At 37.9% G+C, this 17,518-nt stretch overlaps 1 protein-coding gene across 7 annotated transcripts in view; it reads right to left on the bottom strand.

Moving 5' to 3' along the window:
* GOLGB1 (golgin B1) overlaps positions 1–13,245 on the bottom strand; it is a 108,793-nt gene extending 95,548 nt beyond the window's left edge. For 2 of the 7 annotated variants that reach the window (XR_014311300.1, XM_082729145.1), the window contains exon 1: positions 12,374–12,729. Coding sequence is in view for 2 of the 7 variants with exons in the window: in XM_082729145.1 (XP_082585271.1) it covers positions 12,374–12,389 (16 nt within the window). In the remaining 5 variants the exon portion in view is untranslated. Of the gene's footprint in view, positions 1–12,373; positions 12,730–12,902 lie in introns of those variants that run through there. The other 5 variants (XM_082729146.1, XM_082729148.1, XM_082729149.1 and 2 more) reach the window with 5 other exon arrangements.
* Between the last annotated feature and the right edge of the window lie 4,273 nt (positions 13,246–17,518).

The following is a 17,518-nucleotide window of genomic DNA, read 5'->3' as shown; positions in this document are numbered from 1 at the left end:
AAAAGAAGGGCCATCTGTACCCCAATGTTTATAGCAGCAATGGCCACGGTCGCCAAACTGTGTTAATAACCAAGATGCCCTTCAACGGACGAATGGATAAGGAAGATGTGGTCCATATACACTATGGAGTATTATGCCTCCATCAGAAAGGATGAATACCCAACTTTTGTAGCAGCAAGGAAGGGACTGGAAGAGATTATGCTGAGTGAAATAAGTCAAGCAGAGAGAGTCAATGATCATATGGTTTCACTTATTTGTGGAGCATAACAAATAGCATGGAGGACAAGGGGAGATGGAGAGGAGAAGGGAGTTGAGGGAAATTGGAAGGTTCTCTCATGAACCATGAGAAACTATGGACTCTGAAAAACAATCTGAGGGTTTTGAAGGGGCGGGGGGTGGAAGGTTGAGGGAACCAGGTGGTGGGTATTAGAGAGGGCACGGATTGCATGGAGCACTGGGTGTGGTGCAAAAAACAATGAATATTGTTACACTGAAAAAAGTAATTAATTAAAAAAAAAAAAAAGAAGAAGAAGTCCTCGCCAGATCAATTAGGCAAGGAAAAAAATAAAAGGCATACAAATCAGAAATAACTAAAATTGTCTCTGTTTGCAGATAACATGATTTTACATGCAGGAAACCCTAAAGACTCCACCAAAAAATTATAACGACTAGAGGTGCCTGGGTGGCTCAGTTCTTTGGGCGTCCAACTCTTGATTTTGGCGCAGGCCATAATCTCAGGAGTGTGGGATCAAGCCCTGTGTCAGGCTCAGCACTCAACATGGAGTTTGCTTGAGTTTCTCTCCATCTGCCCTTCCCCTTGCTTATCCCTTTTCTCTCTCTCTCTCTTCAATATATATCTTTTTTAAAAATTATTACAATAAATGAATTCAATAAAGTTTCAGAATGCAAAATCAATATATAATAAAATTATTATGTTCCTTTATACCAACAACAAGCTATCCCTCCCAAATTAAAATAATCCCACTTATCTTCGCAGTTTAAAAAAAAATAAAGTACTTAGGAATACATTTAACTAAGGAAGTAAAAGATCTATACACTGAAAATTATAACACATTGAAGAAAGGAATTCAGAAAAAACATAAAAATGGAAAGATATTCATAGTCACAGACCTAAAGAACATTATTAAAAATCCATACCACACTCAAAGCAATCTACAGATTCAATGCAATCCCTATCAAAATTCCAATGCCTTTTTTTTTTTTCACAAAAATTTTTTTAAAAGTCTAAATTATACGGAACCACAAAAAACCCAGAACGGACAAAGCAATCTCGAGCAAAAGCAAAGCTGGAGGCAACATGCTTTTGGTTTCAAAATATACCAAAACTAGATGGGTGATGAGTATTAAGAAGGGCACTTGTTATGATGAGCCCTGGGTGTTGTATGTAAGTGATTAATCACTGAACTCTGCTCCAGAATCCAATATTATCCTGTATGTTAACTACCTAAAATTTGAATTTAATAAATTGGGGAAAAATATATACCATAAAGCTATGGTAATCAAAACATTAAGATATTTGCATAAAACAGTCATACAGACTAATGGAACAGTATAAAGCCCCAGAAATAAATCCATATATTTATAGCCAATTGATCATCAAAAAAGGTGCCAAGAACACACAATGGGGAAAGGACAGTCCCTTTAATAAACAGTGCTGACAAAACTGGTATCCACGTGCAGAACAACAAAACTGGACCCTTATCTCACACCACATAAAAAAATCAACTCAAACTGTATTAAAGACTTAAACGCAAAACCTGAAATTATAAAACTAGTAGAAGAAAGCATGGGGGAAAGCTTCTTGACAGAATTTCTTGGATACAACCTGAAAAGTACAAACAAAAGCAAAAAAAGACAAATGAGATTGTATCAAACTAAAAAGCCGCACAGCAAAGGAAACAAGACAATAAAGAGGCAACCTACAGAATGGAAGAAAATATTTGCAAACATCTGATAAAGGATTAATATCCAAAATACACAAAAAACTCAACTCAATAGCAAGAAAACAACCTTATTTTAAAATGGGCAAAGGAACTGGACTGACATTTCTCCAAAGAAGACATATAAACGGCCAAAATATACATGAAAAAATGCTCAACACCAAAAATCATCAGGGAAATACAAATCAAAACTACAATATCACATCATACCTGTTAGAATGGCTATTATCAAAAAGACAACAGATAACAAGCATTGGCCAGGATGTGGAGAAAAAAAAGAACCCTTGTACACCATTGGCGGGAATATAAGTTGATACAGCTATTATAGAAAACAGTCTGGAGGTTCCTCAAAAAATTAAACATAGAAGTACCATATGATCCAGCAATCCCACTTCTGGATATATATCCAAAGGAAAAGAAAGCAGTATCTTAAAGAGATATCTGCAATTTCATGTTCATTGCAGCATTACTTACAATAGCTAAAATATAGAATCACCTAAGTGTCCATTGACAGATGAACAGATGAAGAAAATATGTTGCATATACACAATGGAATATCACTCAGCCCTAAAAATAACAATGAAATCCTGTCATTTATGAGAACATGGATGAACCTGGAGGACATTATGCTAAGTGAAATAAATGCCAACTCAGAAAGACAAATACTGCACGATCTCACTTATGCTGGAATCTAAAAAAGTCAAATTTGTAGAAGCAGACAGTAAAATGGTGGTTGCCAGGGAAAAGTGGGTGAGGGAAATAAAAAGATGTTTGTCAAAGTATACAAACTTTCACTTACACAGAAAGAACAAATTCTGGGGATCTGCTGTATAGCACAGTGACTACAGTTAATAACACTGCATTGAATACCTGAAATTTGCTGAGACAGTACATCTTAAATGTTCTCACCACACACAAAAGGGCAATTTTGTGAGGTGATAGGTATTTTCCATTTTTTAATTAGCTTGATTGAGGTAATAATTTAACAATGTACATGTAGAGAGAAACATTACATTGTACATCTTAAATATATACATTGTCAATTATACCTGAATAAAGCTCAAAAATAACAATGACAATATCTACTTCCAATATTAAAACATTCTTAACAAAAATTAATAGCTAACTGTAAATTTTATACAACATCTAACAGCGCAGCAGAGCATAAACAGTAGGTATATGATAGATATGTATCAAATTTACTTGCAAACTTTGCTGAACACATGCATGTTTTCCTTGGTTTGAAATAAAACAGAAAAACCCAGAAATGAAGAGGAAACTCAAGAAGTAACGGAAAGTTTAAAAAATAATTTTGGCAATGAATATGAAACTAAAAAAAATTTTTTAAGTAAAATGAATAATCGTAATAAATCATGACTTAAGAAAAATAGAAAGTGGGGCACCTTGGTGGCTCAGTCATTAAGCATCTGCCTTTGGCTCAGGTCATGATCCCAGAGTCCTGGGATCAAGTCCCACATTGGGCTCCCTGCTCAGCAAGAAGCCTGCTTCTCCCTCTCCCACTCTCCCTGCTTGTGTTCCCTCTCTCACTGGGTCTCTCTGTCAAATAAATTTTTTTAAAAAATTAAAAGAAAAATAGAAAGTTAAAGAATAATTTTACAGGGGCACCTGGGTGGCTCGGTGGGTTAAGCCTCTGCCTTCAGCTCAGATCATGATCTCGGGGTTCTGGGATCAAGTCCTATATCGAGCTTTCTGCTCGGCGGGGAGCCTGCTTCCCTCTCTCTCTCTGCCAGCCTCTCTGCCTACTTGTGATCTCTCTCTGTCAAATAAATAAATTAAAAATCTGTAAAAAAAAAAAAAAAGCTAAAAAATAAAGAATAATTTTACAAATCAAAAAGAAATTACCTATAAGCTAAATATGCAACTACCCTATGACCCAGCAATTTTATCTCAGAGAATTCACACAATGACCTATACATTAGTGCCCATAACAGCTTCGGTTTTAAAAACCCAAAATTGTAATCAGCAAAGAAGTCCTTCAACAAGAAAATGATTAAAGATACACAGCAAAGAATACTACACAGCAATAAAAAGGAACAAACTACTGATACATCCACTAATTTAGATATGTCTCCAATTATGCTGAATTTTAAAAAGAGAGCCAATTTCCCAAAAGTTACGTATTATATAGTCCTATTCCTATATAATATTTTTGGAATCACAGAATTTTAGAAATGGAAGACAGATTAGTGGTTGCCAGTACTTAGGGAGGGATTGGGGGTAGGAGGGTAGAAGGCGGCAGCTAAAGTTATAAAAAAGCAACACAAGGGGTCTTTGTGGTGTTGGAACAGATCAGTATCTTAACTGTGGTGGTGGATACATGAACCTACACAAGCAATACAACTGTACAAAACTTACACACACACAAACATGCAGAGACAAATATACAAATAAAACAAGGTATGTACTAATGTTGGTATCCTCATTGTGATATTATTCAACAGTTTTCTAAAACTTTAACCATTAAGGGAAACAAAAGAAACTGTACAAGGGATCTCTGTTTTATTTACTGCATATGACTCTATGATTATCTCAATTTTTAAAAGGAAAGAGAAAGAAAAAGAAATGTACTACACACAATGTGATGCCCTAGAATTTGATCCTGGAATAGTTAATGGAGAAAATATGGAGTTTAGCTATGAATCAATCCTGGTTTCTCAGTTTTGACAAATGCACTTTGCTAATGTAACATGTTAACATTAGGGAATACTGGGTCAGAAGCATACTGAACTCTAAACTATCTTTGCATATTTTCTATAATAAACCTAAAATTATTCCTAATAACTTATTTTTTAAAATATTTTTAAAGTTAGACCATAAAAAAGGAATCAGGAGAAAGTGGTAAAGATGGATGAGTCAAATTCCCTGAAGAAGAAAAACAGAGTTACAGAAAAACACACACCAAAAAAAAAAAAAAAGCCCTAAAAAATGCTTACCTGAAATTTTAAATTCCTAAAGTCTGAAGCTACATATTGAAAAAGTCCACCATGTAGCAGAGAGTAACAACCCAGAATGATCAACAAGACATTCCAGTAAAATTAATGGACTTAAAAATAATCCTTTGTGATTCAGGCCAAAAGATCATGTGTAAAATTTTTTAAAAAGAAAAGAAGACCACCCTCAGACTTTTTAACAGCAATGTGTTTTCCAGAAAAAAACTGGAGTTACAGATTTGAGATATTCAAGGAAAGAAAATGTGAGCCAAGGATTTTATTTTCAGCAAAAATGACCTTCAGATATAAAAAACACAGAGAGAATGTTAAAAGCAAGCAAGAAAATTCATGATAAAATTTCCCATGAGCCTTTCCTAAGGCATCTATTAAAGAGAAGGCTTGAGACAACCAAAATGACTAAAAAAAAAACATCATTATGCGGTCCCTGGGTGGCTCAGTCAGTTAAGCATCAGTTTTTGGGTCAGGTCATGATTCCAGGTTCCTGGGATACAGCCCTGCACCTGGCTCCCTTCTCAGTGGAAAGTCTGCTTCTCCCTCACCCTCTCGTTCTGTTCATGCTCTCTCGCTCTCATGCTCTCTTTCTCTCTCTTCCAAATAAATGACTTAAAAGAAAAAAAAGAATCATCATCATAAAGACTGGTGGTAAGCACTAAATACATAGTTAATTGTAAAACTAAGACTGAGATGGAGAGAACATAATATTTAATGATTATATGCTCTGACAATACATATGGCTACTGTAAAGAAAAACTGGGAGGAATGTGAATAACATATCCAAAAAGAAAAAAAAAAAACCTCTTAGAACTGTTTGCAATAACCAAAATTAGTGGTGGTATATCAGTACAGTTACTCCTTGGCAACTATGTATGTGTCATGTGGAACTGAAGTAAATGAGCAACTAACAGGCATAGTAATTCTATCAGATTTTCAGTATGAAAAAAGGAAATACAGGTTGGATCACCTGGGTGGCTCAGTCGTTAAGCGTCTGCCTTTGGCTCAGGTCATGATGACAGGGTCCTGGGATCTAGCCCCGCATCAGGTTCCTTGCTCGGTAGGAAGCCTGCTTCTCCCTCTCCCACTCCCCCTGCTTGTGCTCTCTCTCTCACTGTCTCTCTGTCAAATAAATAAATAAAATCCAAAAAAAAAAAAAAAAAAAGGAAATACAGGTATAAAACAGAAGAAATTAAGAACATCAAGATAAAAGCTGATCTTGAATTTGGATTCAAAGTATCAGTATGAACTTACAAGGTATTTTTACTTTGGTACTTCTATTTTCCTTAGCTCTGTCCACCGAAAAGCCTTAAAAATAAGGACAAACTGAGAAGCAATGAACATCTCTAGTGCCAGATTGGCATCTTGCAATGCTATTTCCCGTTAAATTTTCTTTTTTCTTAAATAGCAGAGCTTCTTAGAGAAAGAGCTACCAGTTCTGCAGTAGGAAATGTACAAGATGAGCCTGAAACATCTTGTGATACAAAATAGCAAGGAAGCTATCAAAAATTAACTAGAGTCAGATGGGATCTGGAGAGAGACAAACCATAAGAGACTCTTAATCTCACAACACAAACTGGGGGTTGGGGAGTGCAGGTAGGGAGAGGGTGGTGGGGCTATTTACACTGGGGAAGGTATGTGCTATGGTGAGTGCTGTGAAGTATGTAAACCTGGCAATTCATATACCTGTATCCTTGGGGCTAATAATACATTAAATGTTAATTAAAAAAATAAAAAGTTTTTTTTTAATTTTTTTAAAAAAATTAACTGGAGTCATGTCAAGATACCTGGACGCCAAACTGGGTTGGTTCTCACAGGCCAAAAGAATAAGTGAGTTTCTAAGAAGAGTAGGAATTGCAATATATTTAAACCCATGAAAAATATTTAATTTGACAAGTTCATAATATTAAAGTAGTCACCATCTAAACTAAGTATCTTGAAAACTATTCAAGTCAAGGATTTATCTGGTCTTTTCTATTTGAACTTTACAATTCAGGAACCAAATATAAATAAGATGATCCATCTCCATATAAAATTATTCCAGCTAATAAATGGAAACAAAATGGTAGAACTGGAATATTTAGTCTATTATTTTGCATCTCCTTTTGAATCGATGGATGTAGACATTGAGCATCAACAAAGATAATAACAACAAAAAAATATCTTGAACTTCTGATAAAAGACTATATACCACAACCCATAGTTTTGATGGAGATCAAACCTCAGTCTGGAGAAGCCTCTGGATCCAGATGCTAATTTGCAAGAAATGCAAAGGACATAGGAATATGCTGAATTGCCCCATGAAAGTGAAATTCTCGAAGTGTGGGAAACTCCATAGGTTAAAAAAATCCAAGTTCTTCAACAGAAATTATAGGGAAAAGACTTAATACATAACAAGTTAAAAGGTGGGGGGGACAAGATTCACATTTGATGATAAACTAGAGAGAAACCTCAAGGAAATGATTTCTATGAAAAGAAGGAGAACATGGAGGAGTTTCTTGGATGACTAACAAAGTTAGATTTCTTGAGCTCAGAGTTATGACAAGAATGCCTACTTCCTAATAATTCATCAAACTATATACTTTTTAGTGTGTTTTTTTGTACTTGAGTTTTGTTTTACAATAAAAAGGTCTCTTAAAAAAAATCAATTAATAGCTAGAGCTGTCCATAAGCGAGTTACTGGACTTAACCCCTGGACTGGTCACAAACCATGACCTATAAATACCTTAATCACTGGACATTTTCCATAATTTTCACTTCAAATTCTCCAACCAACCTCCATCTCTCCTCTATCATAGCCATGCTATTTGCACCCACACTTTCTGCTCTAAGAAGTCTGGATCTTACTGCTACTGCTACTACGTTTAGAGCTAAATAGAAAATTACTGAGATTTCAGACATTGTGACAATGTCTGCAACCATTTTAAAACCATAGGCCCTTTAGAGAAATGTGAAACATATGCACATATGTACACATCCAAGGTGGTATGACCTAAATAAAAACTTTCATATCTTGGGGCGCCTGGGTGGCTCAGTGGGTTGGGCTGCTGCCTTCGGCTCAGGCCATGATCTCAGGGTCCTGGGATCGAGTCCCGCATCGGGCTCTCTGCTCAGCGGGGAGCCTGCTTCCTCCTCTCTCTCTGCCTGCCTCTCTGCCTACTTGTGATCTCTGTCAAATAAATAAATAAGATCTTTAAAAAAAAAAAAAAACTTTCATATCTCCCCATTAGCCCGGAACATTGTTATGGTTATGTAATTTCAATTGGGAAAGTTTTTTTTTTTTTTCATTTTCCAAACACAATTAAAATCCTGAATGTTTTCTCAAACTAAAACTCCATCTTCCTCTCCCCCGCACCACTGGTATCCACCACTACCATGTGTGAGATTCTCATTCATCCTCCCTAGGAGAGTGTGTCTTCACCAGCATCCTATCAAAAATTACTGCACATGGACATAGGACAACAATAATAGTAATGGTAACAATTACCAAGCAATATGTACCACTTTACATACATTTCTCTATAATACTCACAAAATATACAAGATCAGTATTATCATCATTGCCATTTTAAGATAAGGAAAACTGACAGAGAAATTAATACATTTCAAAATCTGTCTGCTAAATAAGCATTACTGAGTAAGATAAAAAGCTCTTCGAATCAAAACTGGGTTACTTTTCTCACATAACAGTTTAAAACCATGTATATCTGAGGTAAGATCACTATTAAGATGTACCATTTCAGGTTAAAGTAAAAGGAGTTTCTCATAGATTGATTCAATAATCCAAGAGGTCCATGAGAAGGTAGGTAGTATAGTGGAAAAAGCACCAAATCAGGAGCCAGGAACTGAGTTTTCAGTTCTGGCTCCAAAAGAAAGAGGCTATACTCTGCTGGGTAAGTTATTTTACAGTTTCCTTATCTTCAAATGAAGAAGACTGACAAGAAGCACTCTAATGAACAGTATTACGACTCCATGATTCAAGAGTTATTTGTATAGCTGTTGACATAAAAGGAATAATATGGAAATGTAATTGGGAAAGGCATCTCAAGCACAGTTAAGTGCTTTAGGTTGTTCAAAGGTAGAGAACTTGAGGGCAAGAGACACTAATTAGTCATGCTTAAGCGAAATGTAGGAGGATGGATCTCTCCCTCTGTTTAGGCTCACTATAGGGCAGATATGAACAAAAGCATATGTAAAAATTAGGAAAGGGAAAAACACTCATGTTCACAGTAAGGAATTTATGTAAGGAATATATGTGACTGTTGGACAAAAAATGCTCTTGCTACTGTTTTATAAAGCACCAGAACCGTGAGTACCAACTTGGGAAAAGGAATAATAAAGGGCTTCAGGCGATGGCCAACCTCCAATAAAACACTTAGGCAAATAAAACAATCTTCCAAAGTCATTGCTGGCCACACCTTCCACAAATGCTGCCACAGGATCTCAGCACTTGTATGTTGAGGTGGCACCTGCAATTTCATAAGTATTATTTTCTCACAGTCTTCACTTCTTGCTATATATAATTATTCTCAAAATACCCACTTAGCATGGAGCATAATGCCAGGAGCCACAAAAATATGAAAAGAAATATAAGGCATGCCTCTAAGCACAGAGAACTTAGGACAAAGGCTTTAGAAAATAAAGGCAGTAACTGAAGACACTGCATGCCTGGGAGCTCATATATTTGCTTTGGAATTTAAATCACGTTTTCCCAAAGAAACAACACAGAAAATGGTGAGATCTCCAAGCCACTCCTCTAATTTATTTAATGCGTACTTGGTTAAGCCTCAGTAGTTTTCCTTAATTCTCAACATGATTCTCAATCAGTTTGAGGATCTAAGAGGATATGATATGATGCTAGATAGCAGGGGAAAAGTATATACAATATTATGACATAATTTTACAATTACAAAATGAAAAGATAATATTTATTCATAAATAAATTTAAAAGCAAATGGTGGTTAATAATTTATATACACAGCACTATGCACTAAGTACTGTTTCAATAGCTTTACATATAAAAACTTAATCTATCTCATTACTTTTTTTTATTATTAAAACAAACCCAACAAGGATGTACTATCAATATCTCCTGTTTTAAGCTGAGTAAACTATAACATAAAGGAGATTAATTTGACTAGTCACAAAGCTCCATGAAGCTTCTAGGTCGGAAGAGATAAACAAAAGATATCTATTTTCTCAGTAACCTCATCACCCAACATTATTCACTGGGGCCAGCCCAGCAAATAATGATTACCTAAATAGAGCTGGGGCCATGAGAGCACTCATATACTTACAAATACTTATACTTCTACAAGTACTCTTTTTTGAGCAGTACATAAACTAAAATAAAATGATTCAGAGTGGTATGGCCCAAAGAATCCCACGTTTATACCATAGATACATTCACACAAGGGCACAAGGATATATGTACATGTTTGTGATGTCTAATGCTGAATACAACCTGATGTCCATCAATAGGGGACACACTAAATATATTTTGATATTTCTACAGGGAATGCTGCATAGCCTTTTAAAAGAATGAGGTAGGTTAGGGATGTCTGAGTGGCTCAGTTGGTTAAGTGCCTGCCTTCGGCTCAAGTCACGATCCCAGGATCGAGCCCCGCATTCCCCTGCCTGGTTCTCCCTCTGCCTGCTACTCCCCCAGCTTGTGCACGTGCTCTTGTGCTCTCTTTCTCTCTCTCTCTCTTTCTCCCTGACACATAAATAAATAAAATCTTTTTAAAAAGTAAATAAAAGGGATGATATTAAAAAAAGAATGTGGTAGTTTAATACTTATAGATAGAGGAAAATATAGTATTAAGTGGCAAAAGAAAGGTGAAGAACAGTATGTGTATCATGATCCCACTTGTGGGAGAGAAAAAGGAGGAAGATATATGTGCTTGAGTATGATCAGAAAGTTTCTTAAGAAGAAACAAGAAATTATCTATAGCGCTTTACTTCAGCAAAGAGAACAGGAAAAAAGGTCAGTAGCTAGAGAAGAAAGAGATTTTTGTTATTATATTTTTTTATTGAATTTCATTTTACCAAAAATACATATTGCTGATTTTTACATGGCTTAATTAAAAATATAGTGTTATTGAGCATAGCCTCTTTTTTATGTAGTGGTTCCTAACAAAAGACTGGTGTGTAATGATCAGTGATAAGTTCCAAATGATTTATTCCTTATACTTTTTTTAACCAAAAGAAGTTTATGAATGATTTATTATTTTTATAAATTAGTAAAATCAATATCCCTTTAATTAATCCATTAATGCAAACAGAAGGGAAAAAAATGATCACCTAAAGATGGTTTTTATGGGGACACCTGGGTGGCTCAGTGGGTTAAAGCCTCTGCCTTCGGCTCAGGTCATGATCTCAGGGTCCTGGAATCCAGCTCTGCATCGGGCTCTCTGCTCAGCGGGGAGCTTGCTTCCTCCTCTCTCTCTCTGCCTGCCTCTCTGCCTACTTGTGATCTCTGACTGGCAAATAAATAAAATCTTTAAAAAAAAAAAAAAAGATGGTTTTTATGGTTTTTAGGAGGTTCTATCCCAGAAGAATGGAGGTCCAAAAAAAAAGGGTTCTCCCATCCAGCCTGAAGGTCCTTAGATATGTAAACAAACTTATGTGGTTCCCAAATTGGTCCTAGAGAGTGGGCAAGAATTTACTTTCCATCATTTGAAATGTGTTTTTCTTTATGTTTACTGTGCTGTGCACACTGCTATTCATAATTAAATATAATATATTTGGAATATACTTGCTTAAAAATGTTTTATTGATAGGGTGTGTAAAAATGTTTGTGAACTACTGGATATGGTTAAACAAATGTAATGCAGTGAGGAGGAAAGCATTAGATGTTCACTCCACGGTCAAGGGATGAAAACTAAAAGCTGAGAAACGATCAGTGCATAATATTTGCAACTTTTCAGTTCTCTTCAACTTTTCCTATATCTATTCCATGACCAAATCCTGTCATTTCCAACCTAACATTTACTGGGTTTGACTAGTCATAGTTATTCTGACCATACAAATTTAATTATGTTTCTGGAAAGGCCTCCTAGACTCTCTGTACAGAGTATTCCACTGCCAAAAAGCTCGGAAAGCTTCTAACAATCGCCAAAAGTGAAAGTATTTATGCAGTGACTTTAAATATCTCTGTCCCACACTTAAACTATCCTTTCCCCATAGACCAACTGGAACTCTTTAAATAAGTCAGACAAATATATTCCTCATTTGTCAAGGGACTCACCCTCCCCTTCCCCCTACACAGCACTCTCGTTAAGCAGATAAATATCGTGCACACCACCAAATCAAGTTCTTTTTCCTCCAGAACTTTCTTCAGGGTTCCCGTTCCTCTAACTGCCTGCCCACCTCTGATTCCTGGGATTTTAGTGCTGATGGCATCGCCAAGATCATTCCTCTCCCCGAATCTCACCAGCAATTCATTACCAGGATCGTTTGACATGCACCCTTTTTGTGTTGTAGCTCCACTGTTTCTGTGATCTCCGCCTTCAGGAGCTTTGATTCCTTCGGGTCTCGCCTCTCTTTCCCGACACGAAGTTTGTTTAGGGCCTGAACGCAGGGGCCGGGCAGGTTCTCTCCGACGTCAGCGACTGCGTAACTAGGGCGGCCTGAAGAGGCCGCTCACCGAACGAGGCCGAGCAGACGGACTGACCCGAGAGCCCCTCCGTCGCCCTCGGAGAAGAAACGTCCTGCGCCGGGGGCTGACCGCGCATATGTGCCTCGAGGCCGCGCAGGGAGATCCCGAAGCCCTTCGACGGGGCCAGTTTGCTTGTGAGCAACTAGAAGTAGGCCTGGTAGGTGAGAGGAGGCGTGTGTAGGGCCGGATCCCGGACTGAATCAGGAAGAAGAAGGGCAGGGAAGCGACCCGAGAGTGGCCGCTTCGGCAGCCGCTGCGCAGGGGTGACCGTTAAAAAGACTCAAGGAAGGGAAGAGTTGGCAAGTATCCCTCACTCACCTGGAAGAGGCTGCGGCCGGAGGCACCAGCTGCCCCGTTCCAAATTTAAGCCACGTCAGCTCGGGAATCCCGTCCGCGACACCTACCACCGCCGCGCCCCGTCAAGGGACTCAACCACTCGCAGTTGGGACGGAAGATGGGATTAGGGAATGAACCAATCCCGGCTACCGGCGGAGCGTTACCAGGGAGACCAGGCACGCCTTGTTTGTAACTAACCCATCAACAATGACGGAAACCAATCAACGCCAGGAAATTCTCTGCTTCCTCAAAGAAAGAGCCAATGGTCTCTAAACAGTGGAGGAGGGGCGGAGTCAAACGTGAGCAAGTGTTCCGGAAGAAGATCTGCTGGAGAACCGGAAATGCCGGGAGGGCGGGCTTTCTGCGGTAGGTCAGGTGTTAAGCAGTGTGAAGGGGACGGGTTGTTGGCTCCAGTGCCCTTGCGTTGCTGGTGGGGACTCTCCTAGATTACAGCTTGGGCTTTTGCGGAGCCCCGTACTGCGAGTACCAGGTGTCATAGGATTGTTGAATGAGCTTTGAGAAGGGAGAGGGGATATGGATTTTGCTCTTAGAATCGTAAAATATCAAGAACCCCAAAATAGGTGGTCTAATGTGATTTTTTCATTTTACTGACAAAAAATAAGAACCGGAATAAAGGGAGTCACCCAAAGATAAATGGTGACGTGGAGATTAGAACTCGGACTAGAACCTGGCAGCTTCATGAAAGAGAATCTGAGATGTCTCTAAGGACACGAGTGGGAGAATAGGGAATACTACTAGAAAAGTGCCTCCGAGGGAGTGACGTTTGAGCTGGGATTTACGCAGAAGGTGAGATTTGAGGTCCCAGGTCTGCAATGGGAGTCAGTGAGAAGCTCCAGTAATTGTCACCGAAATCATGCATGCTCTCCTTAAGGCCTAAGGAAAGAGGGGAAAGCCAGCTCCCTTGACTTCAGGTACTCTTCACAAAAAGACCATTAGTTTGAATTTATTGCTAGCCCACTATATGCATCCTCACGCTAATGTTTACATAACTCTTTGAGATTCAAACAGCTCACTAAGGCCTACCCTGACTACTCACCTTTCATAGCAGTCCCCTGCGTGCACTATATCCTTTCTCTGCTTATTTTTTCCCTAAGCACTTTGCCATCTTTATTTCATTTATCTTTATTTTCTCTCTCCTCACTAAATCATTCCTTCCACAGAACAGGAATTTTTGTCTCTTGATCTCAACTGTATCTCCCTCCAGGTCCAAGAACAGTATGCAGTAGAGCACTCAGTATCTTTGGAATCCTTGAAGTAGGTATGATTATCATCATCTTACACTGGACAAAATAAGGCTTGAAACGATTAAGTAATTTGCATAAATTCACGTAATGAGGGCCAGAGCCAGGATTTGAAGCTATTAAATGCCGAAGCTGCCGTCCTTCATCAGTACATTGTATTCTCTTATCCCTGATTGTACCCACCCAGGAAAGCCTGGATCAGTGCAACCACCAGTCTTCGCCCCTGCCCAAATTTGGAGTGCAGAATGCTGCAGGAGAAAATATGACATAAGGGAGATGGTTACTTCTACACATTCAGTTTCCAATTTCCCTCCATCCTCAGCACACCCCCAAATCTTTGGTGTGTTTTCAGCTTCCTCTCCCAATTCCCACAACAGTTACTCAAACCTTTAACATCCTCTTCACATTCCCAGCAGATGTACTTAATTTTTATCTCAGAGAAAATAGGAACCATACACAAACATTGTCTTTCTCCAAATTCCTTGTTTCCACATTCAGCCTTAGAACAGATCTTCCAGGGTTTTTTTTTTTTAAGATTATTTATTTATTCATTTGAGAGAGGCCACAAGTAGGCAGAGAGGCAGGCAGAGGCAGAGAGAGAGGGAAACAGGCTCCCTGCTGAGCAGAGAGCCCGACATGGGGCTCGATCCCAGGACCCAGAGGCTTTAACCCACTGAGCCACCCAGGCGCCCCCAGATCTTCAGTTTTAACAGAATGAAATTTTCTTACGGAAGATTAGAAAACTGTCTGTCTAGTAAGTATGTCTTCTTAAGACCCTGCCTTTCATTCTTGGGTCAGCACAGAGTGGTCATTCAGTGAGAATTACAGTGATCACTAGGCATATGAAGGAATAATAATGCTGGGTGGAGGTTTAAGAGCTGAACTGAGGGCACTGAAGGACTGGAAGTCATTTAGAATGCAATTTAATGAAAGCAGTTTGGGCCTTGAGAAAATGATCAAGATAATAAAAGATAACTAGGAGTTGACCATCAGGTAAAAGAGAACAGAGCAGTGGAGGCAAATGGAGCAGCATGTGCAGGACTATTTGAAGAACAACATGAGTAACATGAACAGGTACACAAGGAGTAGGTCATGAAGTGGTGTGTGATATTTTTATGGTGAAGGGTTTGAATATTATTCTGAACTCTAGAGCAGTTAGGGACTACAGAAATCACAGAAGCCTATCATCACTCATTTACTTGTCCCTTACAGAGTGACCACTCCTCAATTAAGAGTTCAGTGATAACAATTTGGGGGACAAGAAATTTCACATCCTCTCTGATTTACTATTACCCAGTTCCCTCTTGGTCTTCTGTTTTCCACTTTTTTTCCTCCTCATTCTCACCTTTCCTTATGCCAAATAAAAATTTATCTGAAAACCTTCAGGCAGCCTTATTTATTAATGTATTCTTCGTACCTAAGGTAATATCTTCAACAGAGTACGTGTTCAATAAATAATTGTTAAATGAATAAATGTTTAAATTCATAAGAATCTGATGTATAAGTATGCCAATATATCTTAAAATATGAAAGAAATAAAAATTTCTTGAGAAACATAGGATAAATAAATGTATATACAAAAAAAATAAAATTGGGATACCTGGGTGGCTCAGTTGGTTAAGAGTCTCCCTTTGGTTCAGATCATGATCTCAGGGTACTGGGATGAAGCCCCCCTCACCCAGTCAGGCTCCCTGCTCAGTGGGGATTCTGTTTCTCCCTGGAGTGCACGCACGCGCACTTTCTCTCTCTCTCTCACACACACACACACACACATAAACAAATTTTTTTAAACAATCCTCTCTGGGGGACAATAATTTTAAAAACATATAAAATCATACAATTATATCAATAGATGAAAAAATTTGACACAAACAGCCCTTCATACAAAAAAAAAAAAAAACCCTTCAGAAAACTAGGAATAGAAGGGCACTGCCTCAACCTGATGGAGAACATCTACAAAAAACTCACAGCTAATATTATTCTTACTGGTTAAAAAAAAAAAAAAAAGATTTTTCCCCACTAAGATTGGGAACAAGGCAAGTACATCCTCTATCACCACTCCTATTTAACATTTTACGGGAATTTCTATGTAATGTAAGACAAGATATACAGATTGGGAAGAAGTAAAACTATCTTTGTTTGTAGAACATGATTATATATGTAGAAAATCCCCTAATAAACTAAGAAAAAATAAAAAGCAAAAACAACAAAACCCTCATCTGGAGTCCCGGGATCGAGTCCCACATTGGGCTCCCAGCTCCACGGGGAGTCTGCTTCTCCTTCTGACCTTCTCCTCGCTCATGCTCTCTCTCACCTCCTCTCTCTCAAATAAATAAATAAAATCTTTAAAAAAATAAAAATAAAAAAGAAACTAATTCTAAAGTTTATATGGGAAGAAAAATCTGGAATAACTAACAGAACACAGAATAAAGGAGAAGAAGGTGGAGGACAAAGTTGGGGGACTGGCACTAGCTGACTTCGAGACTTACTATAGATCTATAGTAATCAAGACAGTGTGGTAATGGAGAAAGAATACATCAACAGAACAGGTAAGAGAAACCCAAAATAGACCCATGCAAATACAGTCAACTGAGCTTTGATGGAGGAAAAGCAATTCAGTGAAGAAATGTCTTTTCAAAAAATGGTACTGGAACAATTAGACACCCATATAAAAAAATGAATATAGAAACAGACTTACACCTTTCACAAAAATTAACTCAAATGGACCACAGACTTAAATGTAAAATGTAAATATAAGAATTTTAGAATATAGGACCTTGGATTTGGCAATGACTTTTTAGGTACAACACCAAAAGCATGGGCCATGGGAGGCTGTGTGTGTGTATGTGTGTGTGTGTGTGTGTGTGTGTGTGTCTTGGGGGGTGGTGATCTGATAAGTTGGACTTGTTTAAAATGAAAATCTTCTGAAAGGCTCTGCCAAGAGAATGAAAAGACAAACCACAGATTAGGAGGAACACCTATCTAGTAAAGGACTAGTATCCAAAATATACAAATAACTAAGAAAACAATCCAATTAAAAAGTAAACAAAACATCTAAACAGCCACCTTATCAAAGAAGATATATAGATGGAAAATAAGCTTATAAAAAGATGTTGAACATCATATGTCATTAGGGAATTGCAAATTAAAATAACAATGAGATATCACCACATACTTATTAGACATGCAAAAATTTAGAACACTGACAACATCAAATGCTGGTGAGGATGTGGAGCAGCAGGAGCTCTCATTAATTGTTCATGGGAATGCAAAAATGGTACAGTACTTTGGAAGACAATTTGGCAGTTTCCTTATAAAGCTAAACATAGACTTACC

Source organism: Mustela nivalis (assembly GCF_964662115.1).
Source record: "Mustela nivalis genome assembly, chromosome: 1".
In the NCBI taxonomy this organism is placed as follows: Eukaryota; Metazoa; Chordata; class Mammalia; order Carnivora; family Mustelidae; genus Mustela; species Mustela nivalis.
The sequence above is the reverse complement of the archived record's forward strand: the minus strand, read 5'-3'. Positions and strand labels throughout refer to the sequence as shown.